The 13,713-nt window shown below is 54.5% G+C and overlaps 4 protein-coding genes across 4 annotated transcripts; 3 read left to right on the plus strand and 1 right to left on the minus strand.

The window, feature by feature from the left end:
- Window positions 1-1,688: 1,688 nt before the first annotated feature.
- B0T15DRAFT_137502 (uncharacterized protein) lies at window positions 1,689-2,743 on the plus strand. The gene has a single exon (XM_062861835.1). The coding sequence runs from the start codon at window positions 2,021-2,023 to the stop codon at window positions 2,648-2,650; it is 630 nt and encodes a 209-aa protein (XP_062722102.1). The 5' UTR covers window positions 1,689-2,020; the 3' UTR covers window positions 2,651-2,743.
- Window position 2,744: 1 nt separating this feature from the next.
- Window positions 2,745-4,576, plus strand: B0T15DRAFT_137544 (Myb/SANT-like DNA-binding domain-containing protein). Its single transcript, XM_062861836.1, has 2 exons — window positions 2,745-3,492; window positions 3,553-4,576. Exons 1-2 carry the CDS (start codon window positions 3,127-3,129, stop codon window positions 4,483-4,485), a joined length of 1,299 nt encoding a protein of 432 aa, XP_062722103.1. The 5' UTR covers window positions 2,745-3,126; the 3' UTR covers window positions 4,486-4,576.
- On the plus strand, window positions 4,577-5,173 carry B0T15DRAFT_137493 (uncharacterized protein). The gene has a single exon (XM_062861834.1). The coding sequence runs from the start codon at window positions 4,668-4,670 to the stop codon at window positions 4,977-4,979; it is 312 nt and encodes a 103-aa protein (XP_062722104.1). The 5' UTR covers window positions 4,577-4,667; the 3' UTR covers window positions 4,980-5,173.
- Window positions 5,174-9,275: 4,102 nt separating this feature from the next.
- B0T15DRAFT_566173 (uncharacterized protein) lies at window positions 9,276-10,874 on the minus strand (the record flags this gene model as incomplete). Its single annotated transcript, XM_062870689.1, has 4 exons — window positions 9,276-9,652; window positions 9,722-10,076; window positions 10,144-10,432; window positions 10,846-10,874. 4 exons carry the CDS (start codon window positions 10,872-10,874, stop codon window positions 9,276-9,278), a joined length of 1,050 nt encoding a protein of 349 aa, XP_062722105.1.
- Between the last annotated feature and the right edge of the window lie 2,839 nt (window positions 10,875-13,713).

Consider the following 13,713-nt stretch of genomic DNA (forward strand, 5'->3'; position numbering starts at 1 on the left):
AGAGGTGGGAAAACCTCTGCGTCTGAAATGAATGGCGCGCGAGGAGAGCTGGGGTGCATAGCGGGATCGGCAGTGGGCCATGCAGCGATGCGGCCGGCATGGAGCCGACGCGGGAGCTGCGTGCCGACTGCGACTTTCGGTTGGTGTAAAACACCAGACGATGGTTCTCCGGCCGGTTGTAGCGGGTAAGAGGCATCATAGCCGGCCCGTATTGCCAGGCGGTAATTAGGCGGTGCATATCTCCCGCCGTGGCATGTGGGCCAGCGACCCAAACCCCGCAGGACGAGAGTGGTACATTCTAGGGGTAATACCGAGATACCAAGATCTGTAAAGGGTCGTGCCAGGGAACTCGGATCTGCTCGTCCCGTACTTCTCCTTGCTTAGTCGGGGTGCAAGTTCACGGGACTGCAACTCGGTAGCAGAGTGCGGAACCACCATTCTTTATGACGAGATTGGGGATTGGGACGACATACCAGGCATAGATTCGACAACCTTAACGTCCGACGGAGCGTACGGGAATCAGGATCGCGGTTCTACCACTCGTTCTATACTTGAAACCGAATTGAGGAGGTGGGTAATCCACTACCACGACAGGTCGCAGTATCTCTGATGTATCGGTCGCGTATGTCGTACTTCAGCTTTGCTCGGCGACATGAACAGGGATTATGGGAGTCGACCAAAGTCTAAGAGAGATGGAGGCTCCGGTTGCAGCGTGATGTCAAACGAGTGGTCGCGCCATAGGTCACCAAAGTGACCAAACTGTAGCCTGGAAGCCAGATTAGTTGCAAGAACGAGACTGGGGAGACGCGAGAACCGTGCGTACAGTCAGTGTTGTGGAGAATGCTCCCCATGCCATGAGGATCTTATTTCAATCTGTAACTGTTTGAGTTATCAATCCCGATTCTTTAAAGTTTGACCCTCGAGTCTTTGGGCAGAGACCGAGTCACGTCAGGGTTTAGGGCTGGGAGCAAGCCTGGCCGTTCCTCCCAGCTTGTAGCTTGGTCAGACCTTCCTTCCGCCGATCTGGGTTGTGGAGGGCCGACGACTTCGAGCGGGAGATCCGGAAGCGTGAGGTTGCACGGAAAGATCATGCGGATATCGGAGTGTAGTAAAACCTCTCTGTATTTTGGGAGCATGTCTGTATTACGCGTAAACCCGGTCCTTGCAGTGCGGCCAGGCTAAAAGCTAGAGACAGTGACCCTGCTGAGATCGGTCTTGTCAAGAGCGACTTGGCGGGAAAGACCATGCCCATCTCGAAGATATCCTTTGCTTCATCCCGTTGGCCGTCTTGGGCCGGGAGGAGGCGGCGAGCTCAAGCCGTCCGCTGGACTCATGTCCTTGAAGCCCACGGGTGACACGGCCGAAGCCATCTGAAGTGCTTGGTGAATTGCGGGGGGAACCGCTGACGTGACAGTGCTCTCACAATCCTGTCTTCGGTGTTGTCTCCGTAAATGATTGATGATCTCGCCTTCAGAATAAGCGTCGACGATGATGTTGGCAAGTTGTACGTCTGGGTCTGACAGCAGCTTGTGCAGGTATCTCGTAGCGTGGTTGCAGAAGAACCCTTGAGGTCGGACTGGGCAGAGTCGAGGTCAAGGACGTCCGGCAACCCAGGCAAGTTTGCAGCAGCTCCTTCAGTCCATCGTGCGTTCTGCCAACCGTTGTTCTGGCCGGTCCAGCCCTAAACAATCGTTTCCCTGACAGGAGTTGGCTAGTGTGATTAGCACCCAGGGCAGCCAACCACCATCAGCAGGAAGCCAGAAGGGAGCGAGTGGAATGGCTAGTCCCAGCCTAGGGTATGAGGTGATAGTGAATGGGTAATCACAAAGCGGTCCCTCAGCTCGCCCCTGACCTCACTATCGACAGTGCCGTGACCTGCGTCTCCAGGTTTAGTCGGTTTCAGTGTCTGTCTCTATCAATCATTTCACCATCCGAGGTTCTCCATGGCCGTTCTCTTCGCCCCCAAGCGGATGACAGCTCGTTAGAGCAACGAAAGTAGTTGATAGTGGTTTATCTTCCAATGAGCGGGCAAAGTCCTCGACAACCATGGCCCGGATCCCGTATCAGTGGTAGATGGCCATGCCAGAATGGAGATGCCACACGGCAAAACGACCTCGTTGCCTCCAAACGCCTATGGGAGAGCGGTGCAACACGAAACAAGAGAAGTAGGAGAAGAAACATGGCAAAGAGACTGCACAGAAGAGTAGATGGGAGAGAAATGAGAGCCTGTCCCGTTGGGATGAGTCCAAGTCTCGTCGTCATTCCAGAAGGGCTTGAGGGATTGATGCAACGCAGCTGTCAGATACTCTTCTTTCGTACAAAGGCAGAAAAGGATGTTTTGTCAGTGGGCAGCAGTCATCAACAATGCAGGGACCTTATATTCGCGCGGTTCGCGTTTCTCCAACCATCATCCGGCAGCTCACACCGCTTGCTACTCAGACATAGATTAGGAATCTGCAGAAAGTCAAAAACAAACGCGCTACAGAAGAACAAAGCCTTGAGATCCAACCGCTCAAGAAGACGCACTCCAAGCGCACAGGACCGAACATCGAGAAATGGCTTCCCCAAATGCGCGGGGTTGCAACTCTCTTTGCCAAAACTGAAACTGATCAATGGAAGTTGCAGCGCGGTGGTTCCTTCCCTAGTGTGATCCGCTAGTTTGCCTTGAGTCGATGTCACGTGACTCTTGGCAGTGCTTTTTCCGTTTCACGCAGCTGCCCAGACGGCGCCCGTCCCCGCTTCACCGTCCGAACAAACGATGCGCGCCACCGGCATTCAGTGTCACAACAAAACGGCATCCTTTTCAGCGCGGCAGAAATCTCGAGCGGATGTTGATAATCAAGACATGCCTGCTCTGGAGATGTCGGGCTTCCAAACCGTCTTGTCGTGCGTCTTAGCTTGAGATAACGAGCGCGCGCATCTCCACCGGCGAAAGCCTTCAAAATTCGCGATCAAGCTGGGTCAAGCGCCATCGCAGGGGTCTGATCGCCCGCCTCCGTTTCGCCCCCTTCGGCCCGATCCAGGCGCGACTCCATCCATCGCCGCCCCCCTCCAGCTGCGCGTCCGCACCACGCGCCCGTCGATAACGCCGCCGCGGGCCTCCAAGGGTCCCACCCGCAGGCCGCAATGTCCGACGAGGACTACTCCGGCGCCGGCGGAGGCAGCCGCAGAGCCTCGGGTAAGCACCGCGGCCCGCGCTTCACCTGGAACCCCCAGTACGAGGCGACCTTCTTCCGGTCGCTCTGCGAGTCCGTCAATCTCGGATTGCGCGATGGTAGCACCTTCAAGCCCGAGGCTTGGGAGCGCGCCATGCAGGCGCTGGTCGACAAGCACAACGCCTACGCCAACAAAGGCCACCTCATCAACAAGACCGATAATGCCCGCAAGAAGTACCGCCTGTGGCGCGGTCTGCGCGAGGACCCAGAGTTCTATTACAATGCCCAAACGCGGACTGTGACCGCGACGGACGACGCTTGGGCGAGGCATCTTCAGGTACGCAGAACCCTTGCACTGGGCACGAGGTGGAGAAACTGACCGCTCGACGCCTTGCAGAAAGAACCGCTCGCCCGCTCGCTCCGTGCAAGACCGTTCGAGCACGAGGAATACTACGAGGTCCTCTTCCCCGACGTCATTGGCTCCGGCGGCGCGCCGAAACGGCTCACCAAGCCGCGCAGGAAGGACACCAGTGACAATATCAGTGGCGCCGAAGAGCCCGAGGCGTCAGGCACCGGCATCATGGACCTCCTCACAGACCCAGCCTACATCAACCCGAGTCAAACGCACATTCCCACGCAGATGCCTCCGGCACCGATGCCGGCCGCAATGGCGACGGTCCATCCCCCCCAGCCTCAGCATCACGCGCGCACGACAACGGCTACGATGGCGCCGCCGCCGCCGCGGTCCTCCGTGCCCTCCACCTCAGCACTAACCCCACCCGAAGAGACATCGCTCCAAACCCGCAAGCGCCTACAGGCGTCCGACAACACCGCGGGCCACCCACCGGACAAACGCCGGCGCACCGCTGCACCAGGCTACCTGGACCTGACCCAGCCACAGCAGCAGCAGCACTACAACACCAACAACACTGGCGGCGCCAACACATCTACAATACCAGCAATAACCACCACCGCAAACAACAACACTAACAACAACAACACCATGGCGAACGCCGGCTCAGCAGCAGCAGCCGCCGCCACCTCAACCACAGCCCTCTCCGAAACAATCCACTTGCTCTCCGAAGCCCTCCTCGCCCGGGGGATGGGGAGACCAGGAGGCAAGCCGAGCCCCGGATGGCAGGAACAGGCGCTGGACATCTTCTTCCGCGACTTTGCCGCCGAGGACATCGACCTGCAGCTCAAGATCGCCGAGAAGATGCTCACGGACGAGAACAAGGCCATGGTCTTCTGCAAGATGCCCGACGTCCTGAGGCGGCACTGGGTGAAGCGGTTGCGGGAGGTGCATAATAATAGGAACGTGAATGTTTAAGGTGGTGGCAGCATGGGTGGGATGGCGGGCGGTAATAGCTTGGGAGCCAGTGGACGGCCGATGGTGGGAAATGGAGGGATGAGATGAGATTCGGGTGGCTTTGCCCGTGCCGTACCGCGTGGCTACTACTGCTAGTACTCGCCTTGCTTATTCTGGACCTCAGTGGCGGTTGCCATTGACATATGAATCGGGGGAAGTCGGGGATCGGGTCGGAATTGGGGCTCATCCAGAAGTCAAGGTTGCTGCCCCCGGGGTGTTTTCTATTTCGTCATTCTCTTCTATTTCTGGCAGTGGGGATGTACTGGACATCGAGTTTGCCTTTTGCACGGGCCGGGCCGGGCGTTCAATGGTGTGGTGGGGTGCTGCTTCCCTCTCTTTTTTTCATCACGGGGGTTTTATTATGCGGGGTTTTGCTAATTGCTCTCTCTCTGGGTTGCTGGTTTATTAACAACACTCTTATGGTCGAAACCGACGACGCTCTGAGCCGGGGTTAGGAACGGTTTTGCTTCGACTTTGCTTGCAGCTTTCTTGGCTTTCTTTCACAAATTCCTACACTTCTGGTGTCTCGGGGGGTGTATGTAGGGCTGCAGCTGTACTCAATGTGACACAGATATCTTGTTGGGGGGGACTGCCAGTGCTACGAGAATGGGAATGGCAGTTTGATGTTCAAAGTTCCAGGAGGTGTCTCAAACTGAAACTACTAGTGACCTCCACACAATATGTCGTTTGCTGACATTTAGATTGCAACTCAGTCTTGTGATTCTACAGCATGAAGTGGGCAGGATGCCATGCTTGATCAACCGGCTGATATAATCATATCTGTGTCACATCACGTTGAGAGAAACGTGAAACAAGAGGCAAGCATCAGAAACATAAATTGCATCGATGCTAGCTTCTACGCTCTCAAGCATAAACAGCCGCCGCCGCCTCGAAGAGGAAAGCCGTCCCCCGTAAAAACAGAGATGTAACAGTCTGCCTCAGATATCCACGCCACCCCGTGTCCTCAAGACCCCCTCCCTTTCCTCAGGTTTCCTGGTCATGCTGATTGTTGTTATTAGCCGGGCGTTTTCGAAAAGCTAGTGGAATGTGGTGAGGTGATTCAGCGTACCCTTCTTCTGCTTAGGGGTGGGAGGGGCAGCCGCTGCAAGTGCAACCATCTCCGCATTCGCAGTCGTTGCCGCACATGGTGATGGATAGATGGTGTGGTTGTGGGTTGGTGTTGGTGTTGGTTTGTGTTAACCACCGAGGATATTGAATGTCTTGTTTGGAAGGATCAGCAGACAAGGAAGAGGGGAAGTCGAAGCTTCAGACGGAGAGGAGTGGAGAGGGGTATTTATCTTTGAAATCTGAGCCTTGCTCTGAGGTGGACACAGCAGCTACAAAAGAGGGGAAAGCTCGAACCACCGCAGCTGACCACGCAGTCTTACCCACGCACGACGCACTCACTCCAACGAGAACATGACACCCCACCCGATCACCGAGACAGGTTCAATAGTAGGTATCACCGGTGGGCTTTTGGCGCTCCCGCGGGATGTGTAGCTGGTTCCCCGGTGTGGGAGGGCCCCAGGTGGAGGGCGAGGTCAGCGAATGACAGGTGTGACCACTCGCCTGGGCAGGCGTGACAGAAAAGATAGGAAAGTGGACAGGACCCAGGTGATCAAAAAACCAATTGAATTGATGGAGGCCAGCCCAGCTGGCTGGTAGTGTGATGAACTGATGATAGCTCTGGTACACTACGTGTAAAAGGTGGATGGTTTTGCCAGCCCTGGCTCCTCCTGACAGCTTTTTAACAGTTCAATACCCACACGCCAGTGTGCCCATAAATATTCCCTGTCTGCTCACAAGGGTCTAGAACTAGAAGCTATAAGGACAAGAGACCGTACCCTTTTGAACAACAACGAAACCTAACCTCGAGTCTCCTTCCCTAACGAGGGCGAGGTGGCGGACTGACAGCATAATCAACCGGGGGCGTTGCAACGATAGTTCGGCGCAGCCGGGTTGTGGTCGTCGAATCACCAGCAGTGCCCGCGCCTGCGCAACCATGCCACAGCCCACGCCCACCCGCACAATGCGCGCAGTATTTTCCATTTTGCTCCTTCCCGACCTGACAGTGACGTTGTGCCAAGGTGGGGAAATTGCGTGGGAGTGGATTTAACTGGGTTTGGAATTTTCTGGCACTTGGAAATCAATCTTACACACTTCACGCCAGTCTACCTTGTCAGCATGCAATAAAAGACTTCGGCACCACACGCAAACAGTTTTGATACCACATTACCATCATTTCGGTTCAACCCCACTCATTGATCGACAAACCATCAATCAATTGGTTTCCAATTCCACATTTCGCCATGGCCGAACAACCGAATTTCGCTATTATCGCGCAAAGCTTCCAGACTCTCTCCACCGAATTCGGTCGCTGTGCAAATCTGCCCGCCGTCGGTCAAATCCTACAGGCCTTGGCCCAGTTACAGCAGTCGGTGGATCAGATGAATCAGCGCTTGGATCAGCGCTTGGATCAAATGGATCAACGCTTGGGCCGGATCGAGCTAGGAATCCATGGAATGTAAGTCTTTTATCTTTCCTTCCTATATTTATATATGGATAACGTTACTGATTGTTTTCCATCTATAGGGTGCTTGCTATAGGTGACTAGTAATCTCAACACGCTTTAGAAAACGTCTTTAACACGTAAGCAACCTCTGCTAAGTTAGCAATGTAGACTTCCCCTATAAACAAAGGTTAACGACCAGGTTCAGATTTATGTTTTCGCCCTCCTAGCAATAATGATAGCTCCTGGTCTTGTTTGAAAGATAGACGAGTCAAGCAAGTGAAATCCCATCGAAAGAAATAGAATGAAAAAAGAAACAAGGGAGAAGAGATAAGAAAGTAAAGCTAGGAAGAAGGAAATAATAGAGAAGAAGAGAAGGGTATGAAAGAAAGAAAGAAAGAAAGAAAGAAAGAAAGAAAGAAAGAAAGAAAGAAAGAAAGAAAGAAAGAAAGAAAGAAAGAAAGGAATAAGTTAAACGAGAAGTTAGTTATATCGATCCGGTTTGATAGCGAAGCTTGCTGTACGGCTTATTTTGCTCAAAGGGAGGGAGACCAAACTGTTAGTGTGAGATGTCACCGCCGGCCTGCCGGCAATGGACTACCCGGCCCATACACCTCGCACAAGACTGGGGGCGAGTCAAAAAGCGCCGCTGGCTATTGGTACCATCCACCGCACTCTCTTGTACCCCTCCATGCGCATCGATAGGCTCAAAGGGGCGCCGTGCATCGACTCCGCAGCTGTGCCGTCGACGGACTCTGGGGCCACGAGTTACACGGCAGTCCGATCTTGGCTGGAGACAGCTGCGGGGAAGGACTGGACCTGTGTATTGTCTCAAACTTTGCCCGTGGCAATGGCTCAAGCTGGGTCTCTCTACACAGCGTGGATCTACCATCCCGCCTTGGGGGATTCTGTATGGACTCTCCGCCTGAACAAAATAATGAAGACAGATCCAACCTTGTGTTGTGTGGATGTGCCCCCATTATTTTGCTCAGGCGGAGGGACTTTAGGTAACTTGGTCCAGCATCCTTTAGTCAAGGTGCTTCTTGGTAGGGCCTAAGCGGCAGGAGGCGGGAGTGCCACGTGGGATTCTATCCCATAATGGTAGGCTCAAGGAGATGTTCACAGACGGGTGGCTGAGCCAACAACGGTGCCGTGAGAGATGGAAAATGTCACAATGGCACTCCCAGGTAGGATTGCGTCTCCCCGACTACCTAGGTACCTTATGGAAAGTAGTAAGTTTCAAAGAACTCCTCCTAAAGACCATCTTCGCGCTATAAACATGGAAAGGGCCGGCTTGACCCCTTAATATTCCGCAAATGCCCGCATGTATCGCCCCTCGCTTCTAGGTGAACTCCTACCAGAGCCGTTTCGGAGTCCTTCCCCGTCCTTGGGACATCGCTAGCTCGGTGGCTAGCAGTGGAACTTTTCTATTGTGCCGGCATGCATCCCCTCGCTCAAAACGGAGATCCGGTGGTCGCACAGGCTGTCCTGGCAGGACCCGTCGTCGGCCCCGGTCCTCTCGCTGGCGCTGGGTGTACGGCAGGGAACTGTATCTTCTCAACTCCCTACACGGGTGCTGGACATCTGCTCGACGTGCGAGGAATTGCCTTCCTGGCAAACGTAACGATCAATGGGCGGATTTCCTCGCGCACCACACTTGGCTTCTGGTCGAGTGGATTTGTCAGGCGAGGGGCTCGACACTAAAGAGGCATGAGTTAGTAAGATAGTTATGAAGAAAGTCATAGAAGTTAGTTATAGAGACCTTGAGACCGGTGGTAATCATGTTGCTTGTGCACCCCTGGTTAACAATCAACGTTACGCACGCGGGGGCGTTGTACCGAGTGCTATGCTGGGCGGCGTAGAAATACTGCAGTGTGCGGTGGTCTTGGAGGTGGCGTAGTCGACCATCTTCGGGCTCGTCACCCAGGAGGCGATTGATGCGGCCGTCACGACCATGCTGTGGTAGCGTTTAATCAGGTGCGGGAGGACTTTCTGGACGGTCCAGTAGTGTGCCAGGTTAGGGCTTGCATGCAGCATCGCAGCTGCTCTTTCTGGTTTTTTTTTTGTTGTGTCTGAAAGCTGTTTAATCGCAAGGCCCATTGGTCGCCTGGCACGCGAAACACGTTCAGACGCGCTGGTCCGCAGCGGCGGCGTGATGGATGTCGTTCTCCGAGGAGTCAAGGATGGCGCGGCTCTGGACGACGCCGGCGTTGTTGATCAGGATGGCTAGGTGTCCCCGTTCTCACTCTGCGTCGGAGAGTCTTTCGACCTTGAGGGCGCTCATGATTCTGAGGAGCTTCACCGCATCGCCATGCACACTTCCATCCGGGTAATGGCATACCCAGGGGAGCTCGTTCCTTCCGCCGAGCCCGAGCAGGACTGCATCCCCGTCCTCGTTGATGATGATGTTATCTGTCCTGAGGTCATACCAAGGCCAGATACCCAGCTTGGATAGCGCCTTCTTGGTGTCCCAGATTTGTAAGGCCCACATTCGCCTGAAGGAGATCGTGCGTTCGGCCAGCGTGTCTCCTAGGCCGATGCGGGCCAACAGATGGTATAGATCGCCGGCGTTCGGGAATCGGAGGATCCCGACCACGCCCCGGCGGGAGACTACGATTGCTGGTAGAAACAGGTCGGATGCTGATTTTTTCGGATGAAGTTTCGCAAAGGACGGAAGGGTATGATTACCTTTCAACTCCGGAACACTCAGCCGTGCGTTAGCGCTTCTGATCCTGAGAAGAGTTCCCAGCTCGGCCGCGATGTCGAGTCCCCGCATGCTTTCGTTGGTAGTTTTGCAAACCATCACTTCCCCGGCCATTGTCACTTTCCAGGCGAGGCCTTGTAAGTGACAGACTAGGAAGACTTGCGACGCATCGACGATCGGAACGTTTGTTGCTGTTAGGTCGAGCCCTATCGCACGCAGCCAGTGCTCGGAAACGGGCTCTGGAATCACAGGGTAGCCGTCCATAATGCGGCACGTAAACGCCAGCTCGCTCTGCCCGAAGTCCGTAAGGACCTGCAGTGTATGTGTTACGGGGTAAAGCTGCTGTTTGTGTCTGGGCATTCGGGATCGGGGTTGGCGCCAGCTGTTGCATTGTTGGGAGACACACCATCGCGGCCAAGTCGGCAAACTGCTCCTCGAGACGCTTCCTCGCTTTGTCGGCATCCGCTTCGTCGAACTGCTGGGAGAGAGCATATATTGTTTGTAAGATTCTGCCTTCAACAGAATCGGCGAAATCGTATCGTGGAGGGACCAGGGTCTCGCCGCCAGCGTGGTCCTCGGGGTTGGCCGCCACAATATGGAAGGGCACTCCGTTGTAATGGAAAGAGAAGAGAGCAGAACTCAAACCATCGCCTACATAGCGAATTCCAACTAATGTAGGCGACGCGTTCCCGGGGCTTGAAATCCTGGATGATCGCTGTTGGCTATCCGAGGCAAAAGGAGGATGGTGTGGGATGAAAGCGAAGCCAGGTACGGGCGAGAGGGTGGCACCGTGGCAGAGTGCTGGAACAACGCCTCACGTACAAGGCGGACACCACCCCGATGGTAATTTTCCGCACACTGTGCTGCTGCTTGCCAGGGTCCCGCCTGTTCTCCCGGGGAGAGGGCGAGGGGAGGGCAGGGGCTGGTTAAGGCTGGTAGGGCTGGCAGGGCTGGCAGTTGGCCGGAGTGAAAATCTCAACGGGGTTGGGAAATTGGTAAGGTACCCGCCATTACGATAGGTGTCGGGTGGCTTTAGGCACGGTAATTCTGTCTCTGGACGCTCACCTACTAGTACGTGAGCTCTGACCCTGGACAGTACCTAGCTTACCTACAACCGTACGGTACAGGGGTCTCCATCCCATGTTGCCACTGCCTTCCCCAAGGGAAGTCCCTGGTAAAGTACCTACATAGGTGGCTGGCCGACCTATTTGGCTAAGTGTTAGCGAAGTGTTAGTGGGGGATGGCAGGAGGCAGGTCCTGCCTCCTGCCGGGAGATCTACCACCTTGCACATTGACAGGGAGTCGGTTCAGATTCTAGAGTGAAACCCCTACTATAATCTCTGCAGCCGGCCAATGATCTCTTCGATCTGGCGAAGACGGTTGGTAGGTGAGCGAGCTTTTTGCCTCTCTCTGCTCCTTCCTTCCGGAGTTCCTTCCAGGTTCCATTCTTGCCTGAAGCACACAAACGCATTGGCGCGTAGTATTCCCCATAGTCTGCGGTCTGCCAGCAGGACCTGCACTCGCCCAGGCCTCCCTCCTGGTTCTGCTGCGCGAACGTGACAATGTGGCATCATGGTCGGTAGAGCATCGATCTTCACACAAAACCTGCGTCGTACAACCTAGACTCCACATAAGGTATACCTGGCTCCCCTGCCTGCAGAGGCAGCATCCGGTACAGCCTAAGGGCTCAAACACTTGGATCCTAACAGGGACAGAACGCTCCAAACCTGTTCTGCTAGCTTGACCAAACGCAGGCCCCTTTCTGTTCTGGCTCTCTCGAGAGATCGCCACGTCACTCTCCCACGTTCCCACTGCTCGTCCCGATAAACAAAACAAGAACCGCAGCATACGTCGCCGTAGCAACCCGCGTCTCGACGTTCGACACTCGGATTCCAAACGACAACAAGAAGGATAAAGAAAAGCACTGCCACGGACACCGTGATAAGACTCTTTGTGGTGGATGGGTTGTGCGACATGATCAACATAGGGCCGATGAGGAAGCTGCCGCCGGTGAGGGCGATGAGAAACCGCGCCAGCCTGTCCACTAGCACTGACAGCGCCTTGGGACGCTGCCCTTCGCCGTACTCCTTGCTCCGCTCGGCTTTTCATCGTGGGAAAAGGTCAGCCATGGAGGGAGATGGCGCATCAACGTCTGCCTGAGGGGATCGATTTTGGCATTTCCATTCGCGTCGTGGAAGAATGAATAATACAACCCGAAGTCAGCCATCTCAACACCGGAAGAACGAAAGAAGCGTTGTCGAAGAGGTCTCCTCTTCCGCACCTCACGAGTCACGCTTGGAGGACCCTTGCTTGCTTCGCAATTCCCTGTAGTCACGGATTGCGGTTGCTGAACAGTTGGTCAGGAGATGGATCTACAGTGTTCTAGCTCTGGGTGAGGTCTAATCGTAGGCCTTCAATGTTGACTTGAGAAGTTGCTTATCCTCGCTGTGAAGCACACCGTGCTTGTTGAGTTCTGCCTTCAATCTACTTCCGAGCGTTCCCCTCCTAGTCCAACGATTGAAAGACGCTCGGACCCCCAAGTAGTATGGTAATGAGGTCCAAGGTAATCTCAGAATCTCAGACTTGTATTTGGATGTAATGTATTCCAGAAACCCACATATGCTAAATGCAGCCAATCAAACCACCCAAAAAACTATCACCTAATACTGAAGAGGATCACGTCCCCGAGTTGGGCTAGCGTAGACGACATTATACAGAAAATTGTTAGGTATTTCGACCCTGCTCTAGGCTGAGAGGCTGAGAGGATCTGGGCAACGTCGAGCCACCGCAGGAACTCGAAGCGAGAAGATGAAACTGTTCTTCTTTCTCAAGTGATTCACATACTTATTGGACAATAACTTCGATCTTTATCCATAATCACATTACCAAAGGCCTGCCTACCAGGCTACCACCTACTCATTGATGGTCGGATGGTCCCTGGACCCTGGGTGGACGATAAATTGATAATCATGATATCTACCACAGGATTAAAAAGTCCCGCCTTGTTAAGCTGCTCCTAGGTCTTCGCTCCAGGCTTCATGTGCACCGCCCGACGAAGACACCAGGAACAGGGTGTCCGGTGTCTAGATGATCAGCATCAAAAGATTCAAAATTCCGGTCACCGCACGGCTCATCCCGTCACTGCCTGCCCAAGCTTTCCTTTTTATAAGTCCAGTTCTACCGTTCTTTCTTCTCTTTCAGCACACACCTGACATTTGTATATAAAGCATCTTCAGGCCGGGCTAGGCCCAGAGGCCCCGAGGCGCCGACCAAAGGAAATCATCCAAGGGGCCTGCAACAGGCTCCAACGAAGGTTCCGGTCGCTACGGCGCCGGCCCTGGAGCCTAGAAAAGCCGACAGATGCCGAAAAGGCCTCGGCTACAGTGGCCAAATGGAATACCCAAGCTAAGGCCTTGGGCCCACCATTGGCTAAGACCCAGGAAGACTGGGCACTATTAAGAGCCTGGGAGGCTAGGTGGAATACCCAAGTCCAGGGACAGCCAACTAGGCTAGCCGACGAAGGCCTACCAACAGTCCTCTTCACGAACCAGAGCCTACAGAAACACCAAGGCCTTACAAAGGCTAAGAGCTCCCTACTAGTACAGGCTCGTACAGGGGCTATAGGCCTACGGGACTTCCTTTTCAAACAAAAGGCCCGTAACCAGCCTACCCCCTATTGCGAATGCGGGGAAGCCAGAGAGACAGTAGAGCATCTTGTGATTTGGTGCTCTATACCACCTATACCAAGAACTTGGCCTAGGCAACTAATACGCACCCACCGGGACCTTAGCCTTGTTTTACAGGGCCTAGGCTACCGGAACCGAAGACTTCTGAAGAAGGTACTGGGTTGGCTGATGAACTCGGGCCGGCTAGGGGAATATAGGCTCGCCCAGAACCTAGATCAGGAACTGGAAGCCAGGGAGCTCGGCTAACCACACCCGTGGCCACGGCTTAGCTGGGCTAGCACCCTACTAGC

The sequence above is a fragment of the Chaetomium strumarium genome (genome assembly GCF_033439665.1).
Source record: "Chaetomium strumarium strain CBS 333.67 chromosome Unknown B0T15scaffold_3, whole genome shotgun sequence".
Lineage (NCBI taxonomy): Eukaryota > Fungi > Ascomycota > Sordariomycetes > Sordariales > Chaetomiaceae > Chaetomium > Chaetomium strumarium.

Excerpts from the sequence above, each read along its gene's own strand:
- B0T15DRAFT_137502 (XM_062861835.1), top strand. The coding sequence starts at position 2,021 with ATGAGCGGGCAAAGTCCTCGACAACCATGGCCCGGATCCCGTATCAGT.
- B0T15DRAFT_137544 (XM_062861836.1), top strand. The coding sequence starts at position 3,127 with ATGTCCGACGAGGACTACTCCGGCGCCGGCGGAGGCAGCCGCAGAGCC. Across the intron at positions 3,493-3,552 it reads CTTGGGCGAGGCATCTTCAG|AAAGAACCGCTCGCCCGCTC; the intron begins GTACGCAGAACC and ends GACGCCTTGCAG.
- B0T15DRAFT_137493 (XM_062861834.1), top strand. The coding sequence starts at position 4,668 with ATGAATCGGGGGAAGTCGGGGATCGGGTCGGAATTGGGGCTCATCCAG.